This window comes from Diadema antillarum, unplaced genomic scaffold (assembly GCF_040938485.1).
Source record: "Diadema antillarum isolate AM-2024a unplaced genomic scaffold, OU_Dant_1.0 seq00000647_RagTag, whole genome shotgun sequence".
NCBI classification, from domain to species: Eukaryota; Metazoa; Echinodermata; class Echinoidea; order Diadematoida; family Diadematidae; genus Diadema; species Diadema antillarum.
The window spans coordinates 559,570-571,971 of NW_027271561.1; the positions used below are offsets into that span (position 1 = coordinate 559,570).

The 12,402-nt window shown below is 42.3% G+C and overlaps 1 protein-coding gene across 1 annotated transcript in view; it reads right to left on the reverse strand.

The window, feature by feature from the left end:
* Window positions 1–12,402, reverse strand: part of LOC139736429 (pumilio homolog 2-like) — a 35,376-nt gene that overhangs the window by 8,422 nt on the left and 14,552 nt on the right. Inside the window, exons 9-17 of the mRNA XM_071647181.1 lie at window positions 11,463–11,546; window positions 10,718–10,851; window positions 8,202–8,409; window positions 7,255–7,383; window positions 6,309–6,539; window positions 5,795–5,986; window positions 4,776–4,784; window positions 3,085–3,207; window positions 436–653 (exon numbers count right to left, since the gene is read on the reverse strand). Of these exons, the coding sequence (XP_071503282.1) occupies window positions 436–653; window positions 3,085–3,207; window positions 4,776–4,784; window positions 5,795–5,986; window positions 6,309–6,539; window positions 7,255–7,383; window positions 8,202–8,409; window positions 10,718–10,851; window positions 11,463–11,546 (1,328 nt within the window). The remainder of the gene's footprint in view (window positions 1–435; window positions 654–3,084; window positions 3,208–4,775; window positions 4,785–5,794; window positions 5,987–6,308; window positions 6,540–7,254; window positions 7,384–8,201; window positions 8,410–10,717; window positions 10,852–11,462; window positions 11,547–12,402) is intronic.

The window sequence follows — 12,402 nt, forward strand, 5'->3', positions numbered from 1 at the left end:
CGGCTAGTTTCATCTCTCTCAGCTCTGAACTAGTTTACTGATTAATTGAACAAATACAAGACAACTATTCCTACATATTACACATTTTCCTTCATGTATGTATTAGACTTTGTTGGGGGACTTTGTCAGAGAGGAGGGGGTGCTGAGGAGAGAGGAAAAGGAGTTTTTGGGGACATAAATTCCAGTCCCTGGGATCTGCCACATGACCACGACCCATAAGTTCTAAAGAAAGAAACCAGTAACATATCATACATTGATAAGTTGTCACAGTGTGAAGATTTATGCTTCACCACGATTACTTGACAAGAATAAAGAAAGCCCTTTTTTGAACTTGTAATCAAGGGTCACTCAGCGTAAAACACTTGACCAGAGTCACACAGGCAAGGTGCCACAGTACTGGCGAGATCACAGCGATTTAGCCGACCCAAGTCTGACCTGTGAGAACTCCACGATGTGGCTGACGAGGTCGCGGAGTTGGAGGTTGGGGAAGCGGTTGTTGCGGAAGTCCTCCAGGAGGCGGCTGCGTCCGGGGGCACTCTTCTCCATGTAGGCCGTGCTGCGCAGGCTGCGGGGTGGGAACAGGGTGTTGGAGCCCCAGCCCGAGCCGCTGGTGCTGGACGAGGTGGAACCACTGCGGTACTTCACCTCCGCACCTGATGCCAGGAAAGAGATGCGAGGGCCAACATGAATATCACGCGACTGTCGACAGATCTTCATCCGTACACTTAGCATCCTATGAACTCTTTCCTACAATGCTGGTAGTCAGTCAGGCTAATAAAATTGTGTCATATGACAGCAGTAAATACTACGCACCATGCAAAAATTCATGCGTGCAGTCATCAAACAAATCTTCCAACTACATCATACTGCTCAGGTAGCCACATGCATCATCCTACTCCCTACGCAATTCATTGCAACCCATGAAATACACAGTATGGAATTGTTGCCCTGTTATCAATTACCAATTCCATTTGAAGTCTGCTTACATCAAATTTACAGCACTGCAATGTGTGGCAACATAGAAATTTTGTTTGGGTTTGTTTATTTTGTTTTGTTTTTTTCCTGTAGCTCTCTGTTACAATTAGTTTTATCACCACACATTTGGCACTCAAGTTTTAGAGTTCAAGTTTGAAAACATTAAGATGCACGGCATAATCGATAAGTCACCCAATTTGCATGATCCACCATTGGAGAATATTATTTGCAATGACAGTCACAGTTTCTTTTAAACAAGGTAAAAATTATCACTCATAATGCAATCCCAACATGTTATATTTTGCTAACCACAATGTGGCTTCTACAACAAAAAAGGCATATAAAGCTGGATGATACTAGGGACCAGGAATTGCAATGGTTACGGACAAATTTGTGCTCCGAAGTTTCATAATACGAGTGTCAAATTCATTACCATTCCATTACACGAACAAGGCTGGGTGCCAACTTCAAACAAATCTGACATCATATTAGGTAAAAAAATAAAGGCAAGACTCTCTCTACAGACACAAAGTCAACAATTTCGAGCCTGGATATATGTCAAAATCAATTAAAAGAAAAATGCTTGACACGAGTATCTTGTCAGTACGATTAGAACCAAAATCTGAATATATCAAAGATCTCAGAGGTAAACGGATCAAACTGTATCAAATTAATGAACGCAAGAAAAGGTCAAAACATACACAAAACTGTCAATCACATCAAATCGTGTGGTGGTGTAGTGTGGCACGGCAGTGTTTCTTGTTAGTGTCGAAATCGTCAAACTGACAAGTTAATCATCAAATACCAAACACAGCAAATCCAGTTAAAAGAGTACCCCAGTTGATCCAATCACAGTCAAGCATGATCTTTTTCTTTCTTCTTGTTCCCCATACTCTATTATTCTTACAATAAACACATTTCATCATACATTAAATAGCACTGTCACTTACTAAGTATTTCAAACATTTGCAATCTAATCGGAGGATATGAATACGGATTGGAGCGATAAACATGGAAGAAAAAAAGAATATTTAGGATCTGGTTTGTGGTATCGAAGAGACAGATAGACAGAAAGGGACAGTCAGTAAAGAAAGATAAACAGATAAAGAGAGAATTTAAGTGAAAGTGGTAGCGAAATTGGTAGATAGGGTCACTTTGCTGGCCCAAATTTATTCCTCTGGATTTGACATAGTTAAAAAGGAGGTTGGCTTGCAGATGCAGTAAATTTAGTAGGATGCTTTTTCTGATGTAAGCCTGGGGTCTCCATGAAGGACAACTTTCAGCTGGAAAAATTTTATCCCTTTTACGTGCGAGGGCGCTTTCTAAACTTTTTCATCTGCATTCAGGAATTCATCTAAACTCGACCTCGTAGTAGATTAGCAAATCCACTCAGGTGTAGTGATGTGCATCAGTCCAACAAGGAGGCCATGGTGACACACCAAGGGATTAGGGGGATTAGGTAATCTCAGATTAATTGACGATTAGTTTCGAGACAACTGCGTGTCATCGGCGAACAAAGCACAGGAAGAGTTAAGAGAGCACAAAGCTCCCGGTATCAATGGCGACTTTTATGTGCGCGAAGTAAAAAGGCATTTTGAGGTGGCAGTCCTGAAAAGGTGGAGGGAAACTGATTGGATCAATCAGTAGATGACTGGTCTCTAGCTGCTACAAGTCATTTCCCCAAATCACCCCATTCCTCACCCCTACCTCTTCATAACACTGGTATCAACTCATCATTTCCTAGTTATCGATCTTCCTATATTTTTTGATAAATTGTATTCCCTTATACTCAAGTGGCTGTGGGGTCTGAAGAGCACATACTGACTGCTCTGGTCGCGTGTAGCTGCGCTGTCCCGGATGAAGAAAAGAATGACAGATTAGAGATGCGACATGAAAAAGACAGACGAGTTGAAGGAGAAGAGAAACAGAATAGAGACAAAGAAAGGTGGAAGAAAGGGAGAAGGAGAGAAGTGGAAGGGGCGGGGTCAAGAAAGGGATGGGGTCAAGGAATGGGTGGGGAAAGAAGGGCAGGGGCAAGAAGAGAAGGGGCTGAAAAGTGGGGAGGGGGGGGGGGGAGAAGGGCTTGAGACAGGGTGAACAATTGCTTGCCTGGGGATGGAACGGAGTAGGGCATTTGGTCGATGCCAAATGGTGCAGTTGTGCTCAGAGCCCGGTTGCCCCACTCACTCTTTTGTCGGGACCACGTAGCGTTGGGTCCTGTTAGTAGGTTATCTGAAAACAGCAAATGATGGAAGGGAGGCTTCAATGTCTTCCTTCCTTGGCTATCTCAAACTCCTCTAGCTACATCTTTGAGTATTTTTTTTTCCTCTCCCTTCTTTACGATCTCTGCTTTCGACTGACCAACTACTTCCAACGAGATTAAAGAGAATTCATTAAAAAGTAATAATAACAACATGGAAACCAAAAGAACACACTGGATGAAGACCGTGAGAGTGAAATCAGAAAGGTGAATGTCCTTGAAAGCATCAAGGGCTTACTGCCCAGCCACTCCACATTCCACAAGATTGCAAAGCACACCACAGAAATACAGAAAGGCATGTGCACTAGAAACACAAACCACAGTATGTTTGAAAGCTGTATCATCATTCTTCATGATTTCTCTCTTACTTTGACGAGACTCGTCTGCGACAGAGCGAGCAAAATCAACGACAAGATTAACTGCATTCATGTTGGTTTATCCATCATGAAGGGGAACACCAATGTAAACTGGTAAACGTTCCAGTAGATGCAGCAACAACTGCACTACTTGTTCACCCTCCAAGGGCCACACCCCTGCCTTTTGCACCTCTGCTAAAGTGGAGGCGTAAGACACTGGGCATTCTGCTGACCCTTTCTGATTTCACTTCTCACAGCAGACAGAACCCCAAAACAATGATAAGATGAAGTGATATTAGACAAAAAAAAAAAAATAATAATCTAGATTGTACTGATTGCTATGGATGGATTTCTATGGATAACATATGCTGCACTTTGAAGAGAATGTATGAGGAAAGCCCAGCGTTGACATCTGGTTTGACAACTATATCTCATTCATTTGAATATCGCATCTAATATACATTAGAATCATATCAACTTTCATATGGTCTGCCATAAACATTTTAGAAAATTACCTCACCATTTAGCTTATTGATGTTTGCATGTTTTACAACTTAGAGAGAATTTGATATAAGCACAAGAATCTTGATATGGGGGACAAAATATTCGACAGAAGCACCTTATTTGCGAATTTGCCTGAAATTCGAAAGTATTCTCCACAAATGCATTTAAGCCTATAGACTGAAATAAACCCAATCCAAACATTCTGAACACAGAGAAGAGAGAGCAGTGTACTTGTAGCTGGCTTACTCAATGTAACAAATAGTGAGGAAAGGTTTTGCTAAAAACAAAACGCACAGAACATAGTGACGTTTTTTATTCTTAATGACGATGAAGAAAGTGTTTGCACTAGATACTGCCAACAGTCCTCAGCTGACCCCCATATTGTATCCACTTTCTTGTTGTCTCTTTTGCCTCATCATACATTCTCCTCAGTAGCACATCAAACTGTCAAACGGAAACACTTGAAATGTAGAAAGAGAGAAGCTTTTCAATTCAGGTTCTGCTTTGCAGATACAAAACAAGCAGCTCCAAAAAACGTTGCCCGAGATGTACAGAAGTAAAGCTCTAAATATCTTCTAGGTCAACAAACTTCAATGAAAGGAAAGCATAATTGAGAGCAGTAGTGGGCACACCGGACAAAGAAAGACAATCTGTGAGAGGGAAGACGCCAAGGGACTTACCAAAGTCAGCTGTCGAGTGCCCAAGATGAAAGGAAATCAAACCAAAACAAACGAAAACAAAGAGTCAATCAGAACAGGCTTAAAAACAGAGAGTTAATAAAAAACAGGCTTGGTGAGATTACACACTGTTGTTTTCTAATCAGAAACAGCATGATTCGTCATTTATTCATTTCACTGCCGTTTTGCGATAAAATGATTATCAATTTGGCAATGTGTGAATGCTCATTAGGAGGTATTCATATCTATTCAACTGACGAAGTTATTTTAGAGAAAACAAGATCACAGCTGTCTAGAAAACTGAACATGGCTCTATCACGAGCAGAGCTGCCAACTTTTGTAAAGCCTTTCAGTACTATGATGGCTGAAAATCAGTAATTTGCACCTTTTTTGAGTGAAAATCAGTAATCCTTAACAGTGTTATAGAATTTATCACAGACAATGATTTCTAAAATCAGTAATTTGCTTGTAACCTTCAGTATTCTTGTCCAATTTCAGTAGAAATTACTGAAAATCAGTACTAGTTGGCAGCTCTGCACGAGTTTGCATGGGTTTGAAGCATGTCTTCTGCAAAATCCAAACAAAATCATGATAACTTCTGAGGGCACAGCCATTGCCTAATGGTGACTGGCAGTTTGTATTTCATCTTCTCAACCAAGAAAATGCAATGAGATTACTGTGAGAATATGCAGGTCCTTATACAGACGGTCTGAACACAGAAAGAATTGATAGCAGCAGGGCTGTCAATACTCTGACAGAAAAAGTGGGGAGATTTCCAATGAGCGATTTGGGAGATACTCCTGTGTTACATACATCTCAAATGGGCAAAATTAACTCCGAAATCAAAGAAGGTTTTACAATCTGTTGTCATGATATGAAGAGAAATTTAAGCTTTCAGGATACTCCTGCCAAATCAAGGAGGCTTGAAAGCTCTGCAGTTGTAAACAAACAAACAATCAAAAAAGAAAAACAAATGAACAAACAAACAAACAAAGAGCACAACAAACAGAAGGCAAACTCACTCAATCCAAGTCCGATGTTCTGAGACGGCGGCGGGGTGAGGGAGCCTCCAGTGTGGGTGGGCGAGATGATGGGGCCCAGCTGGGGCGAGCTGCCATAGAACTGGCTCATGCCCAGACCCCGCTTGTAGTCAGAGCTGCCACCCAGGGAGTCACGGCGCTGGATGGGCGTGTCTGTCCCAGAGCCACTCAGGCCTATCGTTGGGGAGAAAAAAAAAGACACAACAGATTATGTGTGATAAATGTACAATCTATGTGCCACTGAACAACAGCATGTAGTAAATATTGAATGATTGCTGAATAGACAGAAATCATTTACAACCTTGCTCTGATTCTGACTGAAATGCACCACAAAACAATATTAATCTGATGAAGTGCACTTCTTTATCTACCTGCACACTATATTGTTCTTGCAATTAAGGATATTTTGTCCCATTTTGATACAAATCATCTCTTCTCGCTCCTATACTATTCAATACTATTCAATATTTCAGAATATAGCATGGCAAATATTTACCACTGTTGAAGACCGAGCTGCTCTGCCCGGCGTAGGAGCCGAGCCCACCGCCGTTGCTCTGTGGGGTGGATCCCATCTGGGGGCTGTTGGTGTACAGGGACATGGAGCCGGCGTTGTGCCCCTGAGCCTGGGCTTGCTGGGGCTGGGGCTGGGGTTGCGGCTGGGGCTGGGGCTGGGTGCCCACCATCCTGAAGTTACCGTTGGTGGCTCCGGTAAAACCGTTGGCTTGGACTGTGGAGGAAGGGAGGGTTGCAAAGATGAACATGAATGTCAGATGGGCAAATTGGTCATCTGGGGGCTATTTCCAACTGAGAGCATTTTAAAAGTCAGATTGGTTTCACACGAGATCCTACAGTAACTGCATTTTTCTTCAATTTATTTCAATTCCCTGTTTTTTAAAGCTAAAATTGTACAATTTTTAAACTTAAACTTTGTTAAATTAAACAACCAGCAACATGTATTCTAATCTCTCAAGGACCGAGTATTTCAATCACGGCTAAAAACAATGCAACGTGTGTGTCAGTGGCCTGTCTCTGTAAAGACGACAAGATGCACTGAAAGGGCAACATATAGAAAGTGACATGGCAAATGAATACCTGAATATATGAAAGGCCCTAGTCTAAATTAGGCTATCTGGAGATCCCTTGCAAAGTAATTTTAACGTAGATTATCATCCAAATGAGTGTTATACATTTCAATTTATATACATAACATTTACATAGCTGAAAGATTACAAATATTACAATGTTATTTGTTTGTTATTTTTCATTTTCTACAAATTCCCTCAAATGGACTGGGGCCATTCTTACATTCAGGTATTCAATTGCAAACTCCGATAAGTAAAGGGTGTCCATGTTCAATGGAGTCCCAAGTTAATGTAAGAGTTGAAATTAAATTTTTAATTTGACACCAAGAAACTGTCCCTTGGCGGTCACACCACACTCACCGGTCTGGGCGCCACTGACGATGACCGGTGCAGGGGAGACCAGCCGGACGGGAGCACCCATGCCGGGCCTCTGCCCCAGATTGATCAGGGCCCCAGTCTGGTCGTAGTAGGTGATGACTTGGTAGCCAGCTGAGGAGGGGGGAAAAGGATGAGAATTGAAGATGAAGAGCGGCGGATCACAAAAATGATGCAGACATACAAACAACTGTGCATATTCAAACTAACGGCTTGAAGTACATATAGATAGAAAGATAGATAGATAGACAGACAGACAGACAGACAGACAGACAGACAGATAGATAGATAGATAGATAAATAGATAGACAGAAAGATAGATAGACAGATAAATAGAAAGACTGATAAAGATGGATGGCTAGATCTTCTGGAAAACACAGAGAATAGATCAGAGAGAGAGAGAGAAATGCGTACATATGCACAGGGAGTTGATATCAACATCACTATAAAACTCACTAAAAATAAGTGGGTATAAATCAATAAGATATTGGTCTACTGAAGAAGAAATTGTAACCCTGCTGATCATCACTTACACTGATTCCTAGCCAAAATACAAAATTAACTTTGCTCCCAGACATACATTTATGTGACCATGTCTAGAGTGTTGGTGTACTCTCCATAGGTGACCATTACAACAGCACAGTCCATGCATGCACATGATTGTCGATCTTGTGCGTATAGCAACACTAAGACCAACATCAAACGTGAACCACATTCAACACCAGGCCCAATACTATCTACCTGAACTACATCGTAATTTGGAGGTCAACCTGCCAACACTGACTGATTTCAAGTTCGAGATTATCTTTGGTGATTGTGTTGAGTAAGCTCCAACACCAATATCAGTAGTAAACTTGAACACCACAGCACTGGTTCGGCCTATCTACACTGCACACATACACTGTCCAGCCAGAAAGCTGACTCTCGCCTACCTGCGGGGAAGGCTTGCGGCATGCCCGGCTGGGCGCCAGGCTGACCGGCTAGCTGCTGCTCCCCCTGGCCCTGAGGAGTGCCGGCCCCTTGCTGCTGCTGCTGGGGTTGTTGCTGCTGCTGTTGCTGGGCTTGTTGTTGCTGTTGCTGCTGGGATGGTGTCATGGGTCTCCCGCCGTTCTGGGCTCGCTGCTGCTGTCCTTGTCCACCCTGTAGTCAAACAAAATCCCCCCAAAAGGACAATATTCATTTCTTGCACACAGCCAAGGACCTAAAGAACAATACTGACAGGGCATAAATTCAGGCACTAGCCTTAAAAATAACATCCCTTACAGATTTCACTCCAGAAGATTTCTTTCTATGTCATTTGGCAATTCTAATATTTGTTGCAATAAAAGGCAATAAGCAAATGTAACCTCTTATTGTTTGTAAGGACATGCAGTCAAACATGTCGAAAGCTACCAAGGTCTATAGCAACCACCTGCCGTATACAACCACTAAACACAATTCCCCCCAAGAGTAAAGCCATTTTAATGACCCTGCCTATAGCAGCCATCTGTCTACAATAGCCACTTTTTTCATCTCCCCTGGGGTGGCCGCTACAGACAGGTTTGATTGTACTATAAAAATACCTGGTTACTACTTAAAATCAAACAAACAATTATTTCTTACCAAGCACTTATTAGGAAGTATGCATACTGCTCAGAGTAATCTACGTCAATGACCCTGGCTCAAATGAAATATTACATCTGCAACACTGCAGGTGCACCATCCCCACCTCTTTGTGGAGCCTTTCTCACCAGCTGAATTTTTATGACGTCCTGGAATCATACATAGACCACCCACAGGAAACCCTATCAGCTCCACAGTACAGTGACACTTGTAGTGTCGGAAGAAATTGATCCAATATTGGTTGGGACCCGAAGTGCCCAAGCACTGCACCACCAGGCCATAATGGGTGATTTCAAGTTCGGTGCTAGTGCTAGTATTTGCGCTTGATTACAGTCAAATACTAACTGATGCAGCCATGACTGCTTAGTTTTAGACAAATAATGAGGGTGACAGATTAAAATGCCACAAATTTCATCCTTTTTTTGAAACACAACTTAATCCTAACTAGGCCAGGCCGGGCCGGGCCGGGGGGGGGGGGGGGGGGGGGCCTCCCAGGCCCCCCCTCTAGATCTCGGCCGTCGACCGCGCGATCGCGACGAAAATTGGCACACACATTGCCTATGATGTAATCTAAAGTACCATGAAGTTAATTTTTTCAAAAATTATCATTTACGCTAAATTATGCTAATTTATGCATACTGATGCATGAAATCAGACAATTTGGTATAAATCACTAAATAAAGCTCAAAATAGGCAAATCTTTTGTGTAAATATCTTTTTTTAGTGTCCTTAGCAAATGTAAGAGAAAAAAATTGTGCAATCAGAAAAAAATTTCTTAAGTATTTTATTGTTTTTTTAATTTCTTACGTATTTCTTTGTTTTTTCGACTTTATGTTTTTCTTTGTTTTTTCAATGAAATTTGTCCGCGACATTGTTCCGAACAAGAAAATATGTTATTAATTGATTTTAATCAATTAAACCCCAAAATAACCATGCTTTTATGAAATTTGCCTGTAAACACAGTTTGCATTGAAATTGTACACAAATTCACGTTTTTGAGCAATTTTTGGTCTGACATGCACGTGCATATTTATGCGCAACTTCGGAACCGCGCACCCGGGCATCGCAAATTTGGTGTCAAAAGATGCGGGAGACTCAAAAGAAAAAAGTCATGAAACGTCGCGGCGATAGCTTTTCGCGATAGCGATATATCGCGCGAAACGTCGAGGGGGGGGCCTCGGAGGCCCCCCCCCCGGCCTAGTTAGGGTTAATCTTGCTCCCAGGGTCAGATTTATGTAGCAATGCCTAGAATGTTGGTGTACGTTACATGGGCGACCATTGCATTTGCATAGACTTTGCATGTAAAACGTGCATCCATTATAAAAGTGAATGTGGGTCTCACACGGCAATGCTAACACCAGCACTGAACTTGAAATGACAAAGATGATAATCCCTACGGGCTAGTGTTAGTTAATGAGAAAAGGCACGTAAATGTCCAACACAAACGGCGGGGCTCGGTTCAGCAGACAACATTCAACACTGAGGCCAGCACCAGCAACCGGAAATACGTCATAGTTTTGAGGTCAACCTCCCTATGCAGACTTATTTCAAGTTTGGCTTTATCGCCGGTGTTAGTGCTGGGATGGCACTAGCACCAGCACCGAACTTGAAGTCACCCAATGCCTTCATCCATGAGGTAACATCCCTTGACTTTTGTGAGATTTTGTCCTCAAAGCATTTCCATTTCTGTGATGTAGCCTCCTTGAAAAAAAAAAAGAGAAAAAAAAGCTACCAAACTGATCCCCCCCCCCCCCTTCAATACCTGTAAAATACTGCAACTACTGAGAACAGGTTGGGTATTTGCGTAAGGAAAAAACAAAAGCATTGCCCCCTGGGGTCAGCTCACCTGCTGTGCCTGTTGGCCTGCCGCTGCCGCAGCCTGCTGCTGCTGTAGTCCTTGGGGGATAAGACCAACTGGGTAGACGGCACTCCAAGGGGTCACTCCATAGGCATACTGGGGTGGGACAACGGCCGGAGCACCTGTTAGGAAAAAATGAATAAAATAAAAGGAGACATATTGGCAACCTCTTGTGAACTTGAAGCTTGGGACAGTGCTATCTTCTAGTGCATCAAGTACAGAGTAACTGGAACAGATATCTGCCGCAAGCATTATTTTGGACGACATCTTGCAAGACCACAATGGAAGTTCTAAAAGGGGCACCAGCTCTGTTGCATACAACAATTACTCAGTTCTTCCTTTCAAATCTATTTCTTAGATTGTGTGCCCACATAAATCATCTGTCAACATCTTCAGAAATGCACAATTTTATTAGACCTCTTGCGAGGGATCAATAATCATTTATGAAAATCCTCTCTCTAGAAAATCTACCTCAACTTAGATGCTATATACAAGTTCCGGTATAAAGAACCATGTGCTGTTCATTGTAATGCAAATCTGAGATCCACCTATATATGCCCACATTCACAACCCCTTTACTTCATACGATAAACAAACCACATTTGTATGAGCAAGAGCCAATGAAAGAACCAACATCCTTCCATTTGACTACAAAGTCCTAAATCAGCAACGATCAGCGCTAGGGCAGTTGGCACGGTAAAAAAGAACAGAGGGGGAGAAAGGGCCATCTTACCGGTGACTGTAGCAATGCCGAGTGCGTAGGGGTCTTGGGCGGTGGGGGCGGTGCCGGCTATGATGTAGGGGTTAGCGGCAAAGGCTGAGGAGAGAGGGGGAGGATGGTGTGTGATGAGATATTGTTCAACATGCAAAATTCCATTTCATGTTCTAGGTGGCTTCAAAACTTATAGTATTCACCAACAGAGTCATTTTGACAATACTTTTGGGTAGACACAAGAGGGACAGGTGTGATTTGATAACATCACAATCTTATCTTATTGGCATGTGAGGTTGCGACGATGAGTAATGTTTGGTGAAAATGGGTCAAACTTGAGAATCCCACAACATTATCCTTCTGTGTGCAAATGTGACAACACCTCCGATCACATTGCTTGCATTCACACTACGTCAATTGAACTTGAACGTGGTATGGCACTTTAGTTTAAGCACAACACAACCAACACCCTCGACAACAGACTAAACTGAACATTAGCAGCAATGATTGACAACGGTACAACAACTGTGTAAATCCATCCGAAATTGGTTGCTATGCTGCATTTTGACATACAGTAACTGCCTATGCACAAGAGTCTTTTTCAGCATGCTATATTTCAACAACATTTAAAGCCTACAAATCCTATCCATCACTAGCTGAAAGGGCGAATACTGAATATTGATTTTTTTTTCCTTAAATAATGCCTATGGCACCACTTCGTGGCGGAGGCATAAAAATTTGACAAAGCACAATATAACACACAACAGACACAAAATATTAGAAAAAGAAAACAAGCGCAAATAAAACATTCCGCTTCTTTTGACCAGCATTGGTGTGATCAAGGAGTGCACAGATTTGTTCAGAAGATGGGTGCCTCATACCCAATCTTGTGGCGGCTTTTTAGCTCTGCATGGCATGGCAGGGGTCATTCTGGTCTTATAACCTACAGAGTCCCCGAAAC